Consider the following 17,983-nt stretch of genomic DNA (forward strand, 5'->3'; position numbering starts at 1 on the left):
GTTTTTCACCCAGTTTTATAATCAAGAAGCAGAGAAGAGCCATTCCTGTGGGTTCTCAAGAAAGAGAACCTTGACGCTGCACTAAAATGCCACGTTCTAGCACTGATTTGGATTTCTCAAGTAAGAAATAGCGCTACACAGTGACTGCCAAAGTCTCTAGACTGCTCATCTACCAGGTATTGAATATCTTCTGTACAGGGATGCAAGTCTTTTCTACTACATTCATGGCAAAGTATCTTCACTCAGAACTACTGTCTTTTAAATGGAGGTTTTTGTTTTTTCTTCTCCAAATGTACAGAAGGACAGCTATTGCTTTTCAATTGCAGGCTTTCCCTCCCTTTAGTTTCCTTTTTTAATTACTTAAATTATTAATTTTCTGCTCCTAGCAAAATCAGATTTTTAAAAGACCCAAGGCAATCCCAAAGAACACAAGTCAATCAAACCTTAGTTGCCATTGAAGATGTACAGGATGCATTAAGGTCCTGCAGTAGCACCCGTTCCCCAGCCCTGCTGGTGCAGCAACGTCCATGGACGAGGTGACGACTCCACGGCACGTGAGGACACCATGAACACTCCAAGGAACAAGACTGCAATGGGTAATGACAACAAAGCAGCAAAGAAATACACAGGTGTGAAGACAAAACAGGTCTCCAAGCAGATCAGAACTGTTTGCATGTTCGGAAATAAGGTTTGGGCTGTTGGATGGATGGTGACCTTGTAGGACGACAGGTTCCCCACGTTGACAGAGGGCAACCAGAGCCATGGGAACAACTAAGGTCTTGGACTTTTACTCCAGATCAGGGACACGGACAGGGCCACCAGTAAGGCACAAACACAGCAGCGCTGCCAGGACCTCAGGGACACACACACACACACACCACCGAGAGTCACTTACACTGAAAACGAGTGGCTGACACACACATATGTGAAAAACCAAATGCTTTAATCCATCTATCAAGAACAACAGTTCAAATTATTTCATTGGATACATTAATATTGATCCATAATTTACAGTGCTATGGACCATACACAAATTATTGCTGCAGTCAACAGCAGATGAATATCAACATTACAGTACCAAGCATCATAGCAAGAGGCAGTAATTAATGTCACTTTTTCAAGAAATATAGGTATTTATACCATTATCAACATCAGCTTCCCCCCCAGTGCATTTTATGTCAAACAACATAAGCGTAAGTGCATTATTTTGTGCTTTGTGCTTTCCTTGTGTACCTTCTTTTTGCTTTTGCAGGTTGTAAAGTTTCATATTGCTCTGTAGGCCAAAAGCAGGAAGGAAGAACTTCATGGTACTCTGCACGTTCACGTTTGTCGAGTGGTTTTGGCAAAAGTGAGAGTTATTCAATATTCTACCTAGCCCGGATCCAGCCCAGTGTCAGGCAATGGACCCTGTCATCCAAGAGACGCTGTGGGCAATGCTTAGGTCTTCCTCACCTCATCTTGTGGGAGCTGGTCCCTGTCCCAAACTGGTGTCCTGTCCATTGCTGCCACCCCATATAACCACCATGATACACAAGAACTACGCGTATCTCCAGGGAGGTACCATCCACCACACCAGAACATCTCCTGGCAGAACAGCAGCCAACTTGAGGAAGAGCTGTGACTTGCCAAAAACATGGGATGAGATAGCAAAGAAGCCACAGACGCACTATGGGTCACCTTAGCCCAACTCAACCCACCAGGCAGTGTTGCAGGACCATGACACATAGCTGCTGTTGGACACCAAGCAGCCCAGCTCTTGATACATTATTTTTCTTGCATGCTCAACCACCTCTGCTCAGCAAATAGCCAAAAATCAGAAGCCACAGCTACCAGCAAGTACCAGTAGATTCACATAAGCTCAAGAAACATTCACAGTCCAGACTTAGCTCTTGCACAGACAGCACAGACATCACACCCCAACCCTCAGTCAGTGGTTTCCAGTGCAGGTGTGCGCATCCTGATCCCGCTGTGCCACACTGTAGAGCTCACCTCTCCAATGGGAAGTGTGACACCACCCACACTCAGCTACCAGCACTTTCCAGCCCTACCCATCTCTGCCCATCACCATTAAGATGCACTGGAGATGCATCTTTGCCAGGGAAAGAAGCAGAAAATACCTGCCTGTCCCAGGCATGGCACCAGACCATGTGCATCCCAAGGCTCACCCATCCTGTCCCAATCCCATCTCACCTAGTGGASATGCATTCCCAAAGGCTGCCTGGCACAGGTGTGGGGAGAGACATCATCATGAACAAACTCCTGCTCTTCCTTCCTTCTCTCAGAAAAAGAAAAGTAAAAACCCAGCGATTGCACCAAGTGCATCAATGCCACCGCATGACTCCAGCGGATGCCACAACCACAGAGCACCATCACAGGGGCACTGAAACACGACCGACCTCCCAAGGCCACCGCAACCTGCTCGGGAAGGATCCCAGCTGCCCCAATCCCTACCAATTCACACTGCGTTTCCAAACACTGTAACCATCACGACCAAGTCTCCTTACATAAAGCCTGCCAAAGCCGGCACTCAAGGCCCTACCTGTTTTTTGATTTGTTTTTAACGTTATTATTACACATAACTTCCAGTGTAGCACACAGGAGAACGGGAAGCTCTTGTTTTCTCTACGTAGGCACCATGCCACACTTCAGTTTCCTAGAAAAGGTCACCCGAAAGCTTTCTCCTACGCCACACTTCAGTCAGTGCTAGTCCAGGAAGACTACAGCTAGAGATAAGGCACTTCATTCTGAACGAGATACACTTGCCTGCCACTTGCAAGTCAACTGGAGGCTGCTATTGAGAAATCCATTCAATCCGTCTAGCTTGGAACAYCGTACGTCACCTCTGTAAAACACCTAGGCTCGATATAAYACAAGTAAAACTACTGTTATTGCATAGGACTACACTTGAGTAGATAATGCACCAAACTACTTTTACAACATTGTTGCATGTTGAAAATTAATAACATTGTTATCAAGTAACAGTTATCTGCAGATACAGTAATTTACTCTTTTTTTTCTTTTTTTCTTTTTTTTTTTTCTCTCTTTTTTAATATCAGCCCCAGTGCTGAAATAAAACACAAATTACTATAACGGGTAGATTAACTACATATTTATGTTTCCAAGCATATTACTACTTTTTCTGGATCACTAAAAATAAATATGTAAGTTCAGTTTTTCTACAGAGCTGTTTTGTTTATTACCTAATCTAAATTTGTACTCTAAGTGTGTTTAAAAACATTTCCAAAGTGAGACTGTAATATACAAAATATTCTTAAAATCTCTCTTAAAACACAGAACCCTGCATAAAAGCTTCCTTTCAAGTGTTTACAAAGAACGCAGAAAACTTCCAATGAGTTTTTAAGATGTCAAAAAACTGTTGCAATATTAAGAGGCAAATTCTTACAAATGAAATACAAATATATTTAAAACAAAACGTTGAGAATAACTAAGGAATTCATGCAAATCAAAATAAACTGTACAATGCAATTTAAAAAAAGTAAAGCCAATTAGATATGTACAATGTGCCCAGTTGATAAATGTATCATTTTTGTCCAAAAAGTACATACCAATTTACAGTATTCCTTCTTCATTCACTGGCAAACCATCATTGTATGTTACAAAACAAAAATCTAAAAGAAAAAGCCTTGAATCATGATCCAAAGGAAACCCAAATCAGCTCAGAGTAAAATTAAATGGCACTCCGAGGAAGAGACTCACATCTCCCTGCAATTTCTACTTCCTTCTCAGCAATAGCATCAAGAACATTTTATATCAGAATCAACAACCTGGGTGTTTCAATACTTTTTTTTTTTTGTCTGTATTCTCAGTGGAATAGTATTTTTTTCTTTAAACACTTGTGAGAACAACAAAAGGTTTAGGGACACTGTATCTTTAAGGCAGCACTATTAAATCAACACAATTACAAAGTGGACTCTTTTTGTTTTGGTTTCTTTACATTCTTTAACTTTACATTTTGTTTCCAAGGAAATCGGTTGCACAGAATTTACAATTCTGCTACGCTTCATCCCYGCCTGAGTAGAAACAGACTTTTCAGATGTAATTCTATTGCTTTAAGTAGATTTGACCAGTTCAAAGTTCTTGGCGAATCCAGTTCACGGATACTGTACATACACTGTACAATATTTTGGAGGCATTGGTAGATTTAAAATAGAATATACAAGCTTTCTTTTTTCTTCCACAAAAAAAAAAAATCTAAAAAACCTCTCTATATAATATATACACACACGCACACACACTAGGCTAGTCATGAAGCACAAGGGAAAAAAAATCAAAAAAATCTACAAAAGGTAAATTTAATCTACTGATCAAGAAATGAAGCAGTTTATGAAAGGCCGTGCCAAATATCTGCTAACAGGGGTGATCGGTGTCCTCCATGCTCACGCTGCTCCGCCTGCTACTCGTCTTGGATGCTCCAGGAGACACCGAGGAAAGCAGTGGATCAGTCACCCCAACGGGGGAGAGGGTATCGTCCATCAAGATATCTTCCAGTTTGGATCCCATTTTTGGGGGGACACCATAAGTGCCGGTCKGTTCAGTCACGTTTCCCAGGTTGTCGCTGAAGGTGATGGTGCCGTCGGTGAGATCCAGCGTGGTGGTGCACGACAGGTCRGCGTGGTGCTGCAGGAGGTCTTGGTTGCAGTTGTCCAGGACRGGCTCTTGCTTGATGACCCGGTTCACCATATCGGGGGAGCAGAGCCCTGTCGACGGCACGAGGGAGAGGCCGTGGGCCCGTGCCTGCATCTCGAGTTCCTGCCGAGGAGGACAAGAGGTTATTGAAGGAAGCATGAATGCAAAATCTCATCTCATGCTGCTCACTGTGACTATGGCAAAAGGAAAAAGTTACTAGAAATATGAAGGCACAATGCCTACATGATGCTAACTGCTTCCTACTGAGGCAGGGGAAAGGACACATCCCACGCTAGAGCTCTGCTAAAAACACAGTTTGTTTCAAGCAGAAGACAACTCCGCTCCTGCACTAAAGAGATTCACCCAGAAACACAGAACTTGCAGGACAGCTTTGGGCTGACCATGCAGATTCTGCATGGTAAGTTTAAATCCCACCTTCAAGTGTAGTCATGTTACAGATGCATTTGACTGAAGGCAGGTAATAGATGACCTTATTGAAGGGCCCTTTTCCAAATACAGCCCTATGATAGATGCTTCGATTCTACTTATGCATTAAATTAGGCAATCACAACACTGTTGTGAGTTCCTGAATATTCTTATCACAGAGCTTGATTAGAAACCCTTTCTCCATTTTCAAACCAAGACAACAAGCTTTCAAGGGCACATGGCACACGTCAGAATCACATTAGTCCCCCCTATTCTGTACTTAATCAGAATAAACACAAAAAAAAGGAAAATATAGACTTTGGCTTATCTGCTCCCAGATGTAGTGCCCATTATACAAAGATATGGGTTTTACGGTATGAATAATATAGGAGCTAGAGAAGATGAGTAGGGCAAAAAACGATGAGACGCTTCAGAAGGGATCTGACCTAACTTYGAAACAGTGCAGCTTGCTGCTGCTCTCTCCACATTCCAGAACACATTCCAAACTTTCAGGCTATTCTGCCACAGTTAGCTATGTTATTTCTAGCTCCATAAGGGGCACCAACATAAAGGTGCCCAGGATCTGCAATCTGCTCCATTACAGCTTTTGTTGCATATGGTTTTGCACTTGCATGAAGGTCCTACGTACCCTTCTTGCATCGCTTTTATAGAAGTGTGGGTATCCAGCTTGTGTTTGCCTTTGTGGATAACAGAGTTGAAAGTCAAGGCAGTTTAGGCTGCTGGGCTGGATTAGGCGTCCTATACAGTTCGGAGTGGGAGAACTCACTCTAACAAATTTGACCCTACAACCTTACAAACCCTACAGACTTCACCCTATAACAGGGAATAGATGGCAAGGGCAACCCTCGCTCTGCAGAGAGCAGAACTGCTGCCACAGCTCTTAGAGCTCTTGCATTCAGCAGGCTTCTGATTAAAATAGAGTCCAAATTYGTGGCAATACCCAGAGAAAAGTTTTACCATATATATTTATTTACTACACAGTATAGTTTGCAAAACCATGTTGCTATAAGAAGGACAGAACACATCAGCTCCAGGCGCTTTGCTAGAATGCTGTGGGGTCTTTTTTTAAACCAGCGTATCTTCTATTTTTCTGAAGAGCTCTGCACACATCTCGGCACTGGTCACCATGAATTAAAACAGAGGTTTCCCTCTAACACTCATTCCTACAAGGATGATCCGGTCACGATTTCACACCGTGATTCCACGACCTTCGCAGCTTCCCTACGGGCAAACCTGTATCCGGAGCAGCAGGTGCCTGTTGGCGTGTTCCAACTTCTTCTGCCTGTTCTCAAGTTCCTTGGTGCGCTGCTGTTCTCTCTGCAGCTTGCGGATGTAGTCAACTGAGGCTTTTAAAATAGTTCCCTTATTCCAGCGCATATCCCTGAGCAATCAGCACAAAAGAAGTAGTCAGGGCTCTCAGGGAGGGTTTGCTTTAGAGTCACCACCACCACACCAGCAGCTGCARTTACACCTCCTGTTATCTAACACATGCATAAGTTTTTTTTCTTTTTTTTTAAGGCTTTTGAGATGCGCTAGAGGGGGCCAGAGCACAGGCTAAAAGGGAGGATGCAGCGAGCGACGTCCCAGCCACACGGCACAGCGGCAGCCTCCTGGTGCCCTCCAAGGCTTCTCAAACATCAAAGTTAGCTCCTCATTTCTGCTGGGTGATTAAAAGACTGCAAGGGAACTGGCATCATATGTGACCCGATATTTTGGCAGGGAAAAAGTCCCAAAATTCTTCAGCTCCCAGGAATTACTAAGCAATAACCTCCTGGTGGCACTGTGTCACAGCTTGGTGACAATAAGGAGGGGAAAGCCAAATCCAGCACCATATTCCAGCATTTTAGACTTCTCTAYGCACACACAGACTTTTTAAAACTATATACACACACACACTTAAAGAACTTCTACTGGATGAAAAATTCAGCTGTCCTGCAGTTTGGTCAAGGGCAATACTGCCTTAGAGAAAGCCAAAGARTCCCCAAAGAGCTTTAAAAATGAAAAATAAACTCCAGAACAATTTTCACAAAACTCTATATAAAGTCTTCAAGTCTTTCTACAAAGTTTTAAAATGCTAAAAAACTCAAAAGTGTTTTAATCTCTTTAGTAAGGTTTTTTGTTTGTTCTCTCTTTTAAAAACCTCATGTCCACAGTCTGCTTTGACACATTATACTTACGGGTCATTTGACTTGGGTATCAAAGTGCCTAGTTCTTTTATACGATCATTGATATTAAATCTTCGTCTCCGTTCAACTGTAAGAAAAAAAATCAAACACAAATGTTACAAGCAATGTACACATTTGTAAATTATTCAGCTCCTTTTTCCTACTAATATAAAGGAACCTTAAAAATGCCCTTTTCTATTTTAAGTCAGAAAACATTCATCACTAGTGTTTGTTACCTAGCTAAGTTGTTTCTTAAAAAGATGAAGKTTATATTCCTATAAGTTGTCACACTGTAGGTGTATGATGGCATTTAAAGCAAGTCACAGGATGCAAAACTCCTATTTTAGATTTTTTTAAGGAAAATTGTGAGCTGGTTAAACTCGATCAAATATTTCCATCAGTAATTCTATGGACACAATGCCTAGGAACGTGGACTATATTCCAACAAGCCCCAAGGAAGAGAACATTTGCTTTCATTAGACTACTTGTTTACTTTGTTTTTTGGGAAAAAATAAAGATCAATACCAGATTTTAGCCCCCAGTTCAGGAGAACAGGAGATATTTGATCTCTTAGCATAACAGAATGAGCTAGTACAATACATTAAATGCAACGTCTCATCCAGAAATTTAACACATTAGCTTTCCAACACATACAAAACACTTAAAAATACTAAAATTGGAGAAAGAGAAGAATCAACTTACTCAAGTTGTGATTGTCTTTCTTTTGCCTCTCCTTAGCCAATGCCCTCGCTTCTGACTCTGTAGGAAAAATACATGCTGTGCATGTGAATTAAGTCATTAGAATTCAAGAAATTCAAACGTAATATTTTCAGTTTGCAAAACTTTTGTGCAGGTAGTCTGATGAGGCTCGTCACACCTAAGTTACTAAAATAATTGCAAATAAGTCACTAAACCATGGCAAAAAAGAAAAGGTGCCTCCAACGTACACTGAGCTCAGCAAAACACAAWGCTGGGGCTCAGCTCTAGCATCTCTTATCTGCAAAGCGACTGTTCCCACGCTTCCTATATTGATTTTTGTGCCTAGAAGGTTCCTCATCAGGGCCCTGACTCAGCAAGGTACAGACCACTGAAACATTCCCTCTCCTGTGCGTATGTATGGACGTTCCTGGTGGAAGCCGAACCTGAGGAGCAACATGCCTATTGCATGGCTACCTGCACAGGATATGAAGCAGGCAGGAGTCAGGTTCAGCTCCCTGGAATTCAGGCTACATCATTCTGTGGCAACTTATCCAGATCACCACAAAATTCAAGGCGTACCTTAAGCGCTGTGTTTAAAAAAAAAAGCTGCTTTTCCCAGCTATACCAATCATTCATTATATGGAAAGAAAATTCTGCATGTTTTTATATATCTTTTAAGTTTTGGAAAAAGGTGGAGTGAAATCATTAATCCTGTTGTGTCTGAGTCTAAGCACCTGCAAGTGTCAGCTGCACAGCAAGTCAGTGGGGACACAGCAACCTGTGAGCCCCTAGCACCAGCTCCACCACAGAACCCACACTGCCTTCACTCCAACAAGTCTATACTACACTATCTACAGGGTCAAAAGAGCTTGAAAAATTACTGTAATTCCAAACAAGATGTGGGTTCAAATCTGACYTTGCATTATGCAACAGATAGGAAGTCTGCAATGCCCAAATCAACAGAAACTGCACTCACAGGTGAGCAGGATTCCACCAAACACTTCAGTGGCAACAGCTGACAGCTCACAACTGTCATTACAAGAAGCTGGGATAACAGATCTGATTTTTTTCTGATTCTTGATCATTTTGATATCTATGCAGCAGGATGGGGACAGGCTTGTGACAGATCAGTGCTAGATTTAAATACAGCAAGCTCTCTCCAGCCCAGCTCCAACAGAAGAATTGGGACCTACAAGACCAGAAGCTCTTCTGCACTTGCATATGTAGAGATCAGACCTCAGCCCCTTAACAAAGTTTCTGTGACTGGTATAGAAAGCCTTTCCCAGCTAAACTTCTAACCATCTGCAATAACAACATGCCAGTATAAAATTGTTGGCTGTCAGAAAGTGCTACTTGCAGGATCCATGACCAAGCGACCAAGCAACTGCTGTCAAACAGAAGTTCCTAGACGGCATTAAATGCAGACTGCATTTGATGTAGCATAAATCTGCATCAATGCAGACACATAACTTAGTTCAGGCTAATTTGACTTACTGAGGACTTCTCTCCAAGACCACTTCACTAATTTCTTTGCCTAGAGTCATTCACGACCATCTGTTGTGACTGYGACAGCCTATACGTTGTACCAGCGGTATGTTTAGCTTGCAGTCTAGAGCAACCTGTAACATTTTGCAGTTGGGGCTATGAAACCATCTGCAATGCAAGACCTTGAGCAGTCACCTTCCCCTCCCACCCTCCTCTCAGTACAGTTCAAGATGCTGCTCCAGTTTTTCTAGCAGCATCTAGGTTTTTCTGCTCCAGTTGCAAGAAAAACTGGAGCAGCCACACTGGGCGGCTTGGGTGCTTGCATTTGCCACTGAACTCAAATTTTGCAGAGTCATATAAAATGCAAATATGTGCCAACTTAGAGATGTGGCATTTCCTCTGAGAAGCAGACACCTCAGCTATTAAAAATAGTGCTCTACTTAAACTAATGCCTGCCMAGGACCTGTTTTGCAACTGAGTCAGCCTATGAGTTTTCATAACACAAATACAGAATGGAGAAGGATGAGAAAGAAAKAAAACAACCACCAGGCCTGCAAACAGTATGGTTCCCAGCTGGCCTTTAGAACAGTGATTCTGGATCTTGAGGTGTATTTAGCTATTGGTCCTAGAACCAAAGACATTTGCTTGTTCTACAGGCAAGCTTGCCTTTTTACTGTGTCCTACCTGTGGTCAGGCCCTTTCATGTAGAAATGATGCAAAACATAAAAAATAAAAAATACGTGAAAAAAATGAGTTTCCCTTATAGACTTCCAAATTATTTGAATTCTGTATGTGTGTGCTTGGGTGAGATGGAGGTGCTCTAGGGTTCTTTCTCTCTACTCACTGCCAAGAGCTTGTTTAGAGAGGGAAAAATTTCATTGCTGGAARAGAAATATGTTGAGACCTTTGGAGAACACTTCCTTTTCACCTTCATTTAAAGCAAACCTTATCCCTCTCTATTTGGGCTCACAACCAACTTGTCAGAACACACACACGTTCCCAAACTACAAGACTGCATTACAAGCTAATATACTTGCTATAAAACAGACTACAAATCAAAAATTAAGCTCTTCATCTAAATTTTCATTCCTCCTTAGAAACTAAGTCCAGTGTTTCCTTATTTCAAAACCATTACAGCATTATTCCAAGGTTGTATTTCAAACATATTTACCTGTGAGCTCCCTTTTTATGTTAGGAAGATTAGCTGGACACGAGTTGCTGATGTTTAGCCCTGGAGGGGGCATGCTCTGGTTGCCATAAAGGTCAATCAAATTGCCAGACACAGGCAACTGGAAAAGATAAACAAAGAAAAAAAGATCATTCACGTTGCCCCTTATGAAAGACTTTTGCAGAACAGAGTTAGCATTTGCTAGGAAATCTGTACTCTTTTCCACGTGCAAACAGAGCTTGCAATAAGGTCACCAAAAGCTACACATACGCATGGGGAAAAATATTTGCACCAGGAAAATTTCTGTCCTCGCTTCTCAAGAACGTGCAGACAGCATTTTAAATACACAACTCATGGTGAGAAATTCTCTAGAAAGATTTAAAGGTTTTTCTTTCTTTCTTTAGAAAGAGATAGCACAATGACAATAATTACAGTGCTAATCACGCCTTGTTTTTTCAATGAAAAGTTAACATGTGAATTCCTCCACTTTTCCTGCATGCACACATATACACACAAACCCTGAAATGGTCGCCAAAACATTCATCCTGTGATGAAGACCCCAATTTTTCAGAAATATTTAGCTGTGAGAGTGCTTAGCAAATCAGATGAAATAGAACACCGTATTAATCAAAGACATTTTATGTGACTTGTAAAATATTTTCCATATAAGCAGCTTTCAAGTTTCATATAACTTGGTTTTTGCTTTGTACAATACAAATACTCCATGAGGAAAATATTTTTGGTACTGTTTCCTCAAATAATTGCTTGTCCTGCTACTCTTACCTAGGCATGTTTAAGCAGAATTGCATAGAAACAAACATTTTCTAAACAAAACCAATATTTTTTTCCTTTAAATAAAGAAGTATTCAAAGAATGTTACACTTATCCCAAATGGATTATTTTACCTATCCTTTTTTTGTTTTCAAACTAAGTGTTGAGGTGACAGCTATAAAAACAGTTCATATCTTATCTGAGTAGCAATACAAAGATAAAACCTGTCCCTTCAAGACACAGATGCTGCAGAGATTAGAGGGAGCATTAGCTTTACACGCATGTAAATAACACTGCGGAATACAATGGGGTGACTCACGGCATGAACTGTTAAGTCCCTATGGACTCCCCTTGCTTGGCTGAGACCTGAGAAAACTTTTCTGCTAATACAGATGGGCACCCGTTCAAGCACCAGCATTTTGAAGCATTTTGAAGCTCAGACTTTTCAGGAGACTTCTCTTGTCTATAAGGTGGCTACCAGAAGAAATGAAGTCCTGGACAACTTCTGAGTGACAGGGAAGCATCACTGAGTCATCACCACGACCAAGCCCTCTGTGTACCTCCAGAATACAGCACAAAAAAAGGAACATCTATAACAAATCCTAGGTCCCCGTTGCCCTTTATAGACTGTGGGACCCAGGCTAATCTGTCCACACTAAGCTGTCCCAAGGACCACAGCCCYACAAAGGTGACCCTCGTATCTTCTGGCCCTCACCACAGCCCTGACAGACGCAGCACTCACGTCACGCACCCTTCTGACTTGGATGTGCTTTTTCTATTCATGCTCCCAAGCATGGCAAAAGGACAAAGGGCTTGTTTGTAGCCCAGGGACTTGAAGTTCAGAACCAGGCATGTGAAATCTAATTAGGAATTTCAGAAAGAAAAAGATTTTTTTAGAAGCCTAGAAACTAGTATCTCCAAGCTTGAGTGAAGTTGCTGGGTTATAATGAAACACTGGGAGGAGTCAAGGTGACACAGCTGCTTTRGTAAAGCCAAGACAGAAGCTGCTTGTTAAAAAGAGGTTTGATTTTATTGTGAAGGTGTTAACAGGGCCAGATTTGCGTGCAGGGAACCTGGACCTGTGTAAGCAGCCGCCAAAGGGGAAGGGGACACAGGCAGCAGCTGCTGACCGCGCACACTGAAGCCCTGCAGAAACCGCCAACACTTGGGAAACGAGCTGGTGTTTCCTCTGTGAGAGGACTTTACAGTACCTAGCAATTCAATTACCAAGTCATGCCCAAGTACAACACCYTCAGCAAACTAGCGATCATTCTGTGACATTTTTCACCCCAAAAGCAAAGCCGGTGAACTTGTGAGCCAATACCAAAGTTTACAAACAATTCCATAGCCGGTTTAGTACCATGAGCTCTTTTCAATTAAGAGGTACTTGGAAACCTCCCTTAGCTTGTTCCACACACAAGCCTCTGATTTCGCTTATTGTTGACGCAAGTAACAAACTGGCCCTTTTATGCTTTGTTGGTTAGGGCACAATTGCAGCCTTTGTTGCAGTCTCAGCACAGCTATTTATAGCTCGTTTCTCTTTAGACACTTCCTCTTGATTTCTTCCACCTCTATTTAGCTCAGTCTACACATATTTGTTATTTATTAGTGAAACAGTGTGTATTTTCAGAACCAAATTCTGTTCCAAAATAAAAACCATGTACTTCATCAGGTCCTCTTTTCTTTTTCTAAACCAATCAGCGAGGTTCCATCTACATCACTTCCAAAGAATTTCAGATTCATTCAGAGACCAAAACATACTTTCTGACCCTAGTAGCTTGAAGTATATCAGTAAGAAAATCTTAATTCTACTACTTCAGGTCCTTATTTCACCACATGTTATAGGCACTTTCTGAAAGCCTGATGAATCTAAATGAAAGGCATAACTCTGTTCTTAACTAAGGGACCTGTGCTGTCCATCTTTGCTGTTCAAGTTTAGAAACACTTGCATACTTAAAAAATGGACTTGCATCTCTTTGGGGCAAATAAGGACGGGATAAGGTCTGATTGGAAAGTTATATGCAGATGGGTAAAATTTCATAGAAAACAAAAGCCTGGCAGTTTATCCAAGGTTTGCTGTCCYGCAGCAAGTAGGACACAGATGTACTCTAATTATTGGCTACATCGACTCCTTGCACCACAAGAGCACAGAGTATCATTAAATGCTTTTCTGGACACAAAGGGCTGGGGTCCCTGTGGAAGGAAATAAGAGCACAAAAAAGAAAATCCCATATCATCTCATGTGGTTCCTCACGGAACAGTGCAGAAATGACTCTAGAAGAATCTCAACATTTAACAAGAACAGTAGCTATCTTTGAAGATTCCTATCATCTTTCTCAGGGGTTTTTAAATTTTCTCAGTTTCCAGGAGAAATGAGATTTTGGGGCCTTCTGGGACTGCAGAATTCACTCGCTTTGGCAGGAGCCTGCAGTTATTTCTCACTCTACTCAAAGGGCACTGTTCACGCAGGATGCTGCTGGGCCGTTTCCTGTGCAAGTCGGGATGCCTCCAAGAGGGCTGTGGGAATCTGCAGGAGCGCAAGACTAGGTTATATGACATCAGACAAGCACTGTAGACAAATGTAAGCCTACACCACAAGATCTATGCTATGTGGTGAGTGGTAAACTTTGGCAGTAGATTAAAAAAGAGCTAGGCGCCAGCACTGGCAGACATCTACTCAGCCAGATCTAAGAGCACTTAAGCCTCGGGCGAAAAAATTCACTGGAGCTACCCTCCACATAAGATCAAAATAAGATTATGCCAGAAGTACGATTATATTAATGCTCACAGCAATGTGAACCAGCAGACAAACAGCAACTCAAAGGCAACATGCACCTTCCCTTACTTGTTTGTTCTCACATATTCTTTTCTTCTACCACAGGCTTTATGTACCCTTCTCTCTCTCTCTCTCTCTTTTTTTTTTTTTTTTTTTAGGTCAACCACCTTCTTTCTTTCTTCTTTTCTTTTCTTTGCAGAAGAAAGTTGTTGGGTTTTTCATTTCATTTTCGACCACTTGCATCGTTCTGTAGCTTGTAACTTGTCTCCATTTGGAAATTAACTTARCTAAACTAAAGATATGATGTTAGATCTAACCAGGTWAAATAAAATACGCTAACATATGTCCCAGTATAGCTTACATTGTTTACCTGCACATTAATAAGATATGGGAACTTGGAGTGCTAGAGACTCCTCCTAGGCTTTCGAAAGCTTGAGTTTAATGTTCCTGGCTATCTTTAATTATGTATTCTGATGGGTACAGGCTTACTTCTGTTAGACAGTTTCCTCTGCTTCTCCGTTACATCAACTAACTTGACTTTGAAATAAGAGAAGCAAAATTACCTTTTGTATTCCCTCAATCTATGCCAGCTTGCATTTTTAAAGCCATGGCAACTGCATAACTTAAGTTCTCAATAAGAAAGCCTAATTATTCTCCATGAGACAATACACTAACTATTTAATTGTTAGGAGCCAAAGTCAGGCTCCAGCTTTGAGTTTTCTAAAAGAAGCAATGAGATTGCTAGCAGGGCAAGCAGAAGGAAAGGACCATTATACCGTATTTGCCATTTGCAGGGCAGGGTCCATCAGACCAAGGATTTCTTCATTGTAACTTGACTCCAGACTAATTATGTCATCAATCACATCATCCATCTGCAGAAGAAAAGGTGGACATGGAAAATAGAGTTATCATGACAATAAAATACAGACTCCTAACAGAGCACTTCAGCCACATACTGCTGCTCAGATGATCTGTGATTTTTTTTAATCATACTCCAAACTATAGTCATAGCTCTATTGTCCAGCAAGGACAGCCTGACTACAAAGAAACCTTGAAGCTTCACGATCTTATAGATTCCACTCATCAGAAGTCACTTTGCACTGAATGGAGGAGGGCACTGCTCCTCCAAGGCAGGCAGTTTGAGTCTACGCTCTTCTCTTGCTTCTGCCTACAGGCTAAGAACCTGCACCCAGACAGACCTGCACCCAGCAGGGCCAGGGCAGAGACATCTGCAGAGTGAAGGCAACAGCACCAAGGACTGCAGGTGAAAGACTTCCCTTCCTCAACAGGGGAATGCAGAGGGTTCATTTCCCCAACATGCCCTGCCAGGAAGCACCATCCAAGAGCAGCCCAGAGATGAGCGGCACAAGCAATGCTGTTCCTGGGCTTTATTAAGAGCCTCTAGAAGCTCCTGCACACTCRGGAGAAATGAAGACCTCCAAATCATCCAGTTACGTGCTCTGAGCTATCCTGTAGGACTGCCTGTTTCTCTTCATTGGCTATAAGTAACTTAACAACAGGAACCAGCAAAGTCCATGCCTGAAGTTGACAGCAGAAATAGCAGTAGAAGGGATTTTCACTTCAGCTCAAGAAAGCAGAAGCCTAGAATAAAATAAATACAGCAAGGGCAAGAAGGGGACTAGCAATTATAGCCCATGCTAAAGACTGTTACTAGGAATAAAAACATTGTTTAAAAAAAAAGATGACAACTGAAGTCAAATTACTGTGGCTGTATTACAGCCTACTCAACTCTGAGTTAAATGCACATGTGATCTCTCTAGAAACTCTACAGAGAAACAGAGAAACTCTAGAGACACCCTGAATACTATTAAAACAACACATACATACAGTCTTCAAAGATGTAGTCATGAGGAAACTATATTATAAAAGATTTCCTGAAAAGGGGATCTTAAAACATGSTTGAGATTATGTTCTACTATCATGTCACAGTTGTGGAAAAGTACTTACCCTTTTCAAATATTTTAATGTACTTTTTTCAATTCAAAAATCAATTTGCAAGGTCATAGCAGATTTATAATTCTTTTTTTTTAATCCGATTTATATTTAACTTTAAAAAGATATTACAGGGTAAGTTTACTGTTTAAGATKATTTCAAAGAAACATTCTTATTAAAAAAAGGGTTCTGTGTCTCAGCTGCTGTGTCATCCAGTACCTGCATGCATGATGCTCGTGAGTGTGTATTCAGAGCCGGGCACTCATTCTCAACCCTGCTTTGCTCCTCAAATTTATAAAATCCCTGCAGAAATAAAGAGGGGAAAAAAAAAGAAAAAAATGCAAAGCATGGATCTGAGTTCATGGCACAGGCTCTGTCCCAAAAAGAGCAGAACTGAAACAGGGTCATGCACACTCATGGCTGATGACACAGCAAAGTGAAGCTGTAAATATCCTCAGAAAAAGCATTTGGGCACAGCTAGGATCAGAAGATGGGACTATTTGATTTTCATTTCTTTTGAAGTCAGCAAGCACCAATAACTTCACATGCATGTATAAAACCCAATCTGTTGCCCAAACTAAGTTTGAGAAAAGTTTCCTTCAGGAGTGCATCTGCTTCTGTATTAAAAAGGGGACATGAAGGCTGGTGGAGYAAGATGAGGAAGCTCTGCAGTCATCTCTAAATTGTCAGGTTGCAAAACGTTAACCTCATGCATCTCACTCTTGTTAATGTCGTTCAAATAACCTCCTCTCTGTACCTGAGCACACATCCTCATAGCATCCAACTATATTTTTGCCGGAAATATCAAGTCAAAACTGCAAAGAACTTCTATGTATAGACTAATGGGGTCTTAATTCATAATACTGGGCTCCTACTAGAAACAGCACTTGGCAACATTTTATGATTTACTAGCTGGGACAATCTGCAGTTCCAGTTAAGCAACAGATTCAGGATTTTACTGTAAAAATGTATAAAAATCTAAAATATCTCAAGAAGTGTTGCACTTTTCAGTTATTTTTGCTATGYTCTTTGCTCTTTATACAGGGAATGAGCCATAAATAACATTATTCCAGAAAGCTACAGCACACAAAACTGCTTTGTGTACTCCAAAGGTCAATTAGTCACTGTGTGCATTGAGCAAGCAATCAAAAAAAAAAGTTTTAATAGGCATACACTAGCTAAAATAGTTCAAAAAAGAGGAAGTTACTGGGACACAAGAGGGTTTTTTTYCCCCTCATTATTCTATGCAAATATAAAATCATCAAGCAATCACAGCGATAAGCAGCTACGCTTTTWAAGTCAAAGGTTCAAAAAAGATAAACTTAACGTGCTAGCAAGCAGCAAATATGGTTGAAAWTTATTAGCAAGAGGAAAACGGAGAAGACAATTGCATTTTCATGAAGAATGGAGAGATTAAGAGCATCTTACCTCTTTTTCACAGTTGGAGTTGAGAGTAAGCATAGCCATCGGGCTGTTGGGTGCACTGCTTCCCGTTCCAGGTGGCATGACATGATCCCCAGGCTGGTTTGGACAGGGCAAGCTCAGGGCTTGGTTGGCATGTTTGTTGGCTAGAGTGGTAGAGAGGTACTGCTTCACCTGCTGCCGCTGCGCTTGCTGAATATGGTACTTGGTTGGGTTCTCAAGGTGAGTCTGCACCTGTAAACACAGCATTTAAAGAGGGTTTTAATTGTTTCATGACATGATTAAAAGTACTAAAAGTACTTTTTATTTTGATAAAAGTATCAGAGGTATACGCTTATGTATATTGAGCATACTAACTAAACATTCACCTCAAAGTACAAATCCAAGACAATGGTGCTTCACCAACTCACACTGGGGCACAAGAAACGATTTTGAGCTAGTGTTTCAAT

At 41.4% G+C, this 17,983-nt stretch overlaps 1 protein-coding gene across 2 annotated transcripts; it reads right to left on the reverse strand.

The window, feature by feature from the left end:
- Positions 1-3,374: 3,374 nt before the first annotated feature.
- On the reverse strand, positions 3,375-17,762 carry MITF (melanogenesis associated transcription factor). 2 transcript variants are annotated; one of them, XM_026052523.1, is made up of 8 exons: positions 17,541-17,762; positions 16,332-16,415; positions 14,935-15,030; positions 10,615-10,732; positions 7,962-8,018; positions 7,272-7,347; positions 6,328-6,475; positions 3,375-4,770 (listed from the first exon to the last, which is right to left on the reverse strand). In XM_026052523.1, exons 1-8 carry the CDS (start codon positions 17,616-17,618, stop codon positions 4,369-4,371), a joined length of 1,059 nt encoding a protein of 352 aa, XP_025908308.1. In that variant the 5' UTR covers positions 17,619-17,762; the 3' UTR covers positions 3,375-4,368. The 2 variants fall into 2 exon arrangements, with proteins under 2 accessions (XP_025908308.1, XP_025908309.1); XM_026052524.1 differs by lacking the exon at positions 16,332-16,415 and having other exon boundaries at positions 4,291-4,770.
- Between the last annotated feature and the right edge of the window lie 221 nt (positions 17,763-17,983).

This window comes from Nothoprocta perdicaria, unplaced genomic scaffold, assembly GCF_003342845.1.
Source record: "Nothoprocta perdicaria isolate Ctin4 unplaced genomic scaffold, notPer1 scaffold_9, whole genome shotgun sequence".
In the NCBI taxonomy this organism is placed as follows: Eukaryota; Metazoa; Chordata; class Aves; order Tinamiformes; family Tinamidae; genus Nothoprocta; species Nothoprocta perdicaria.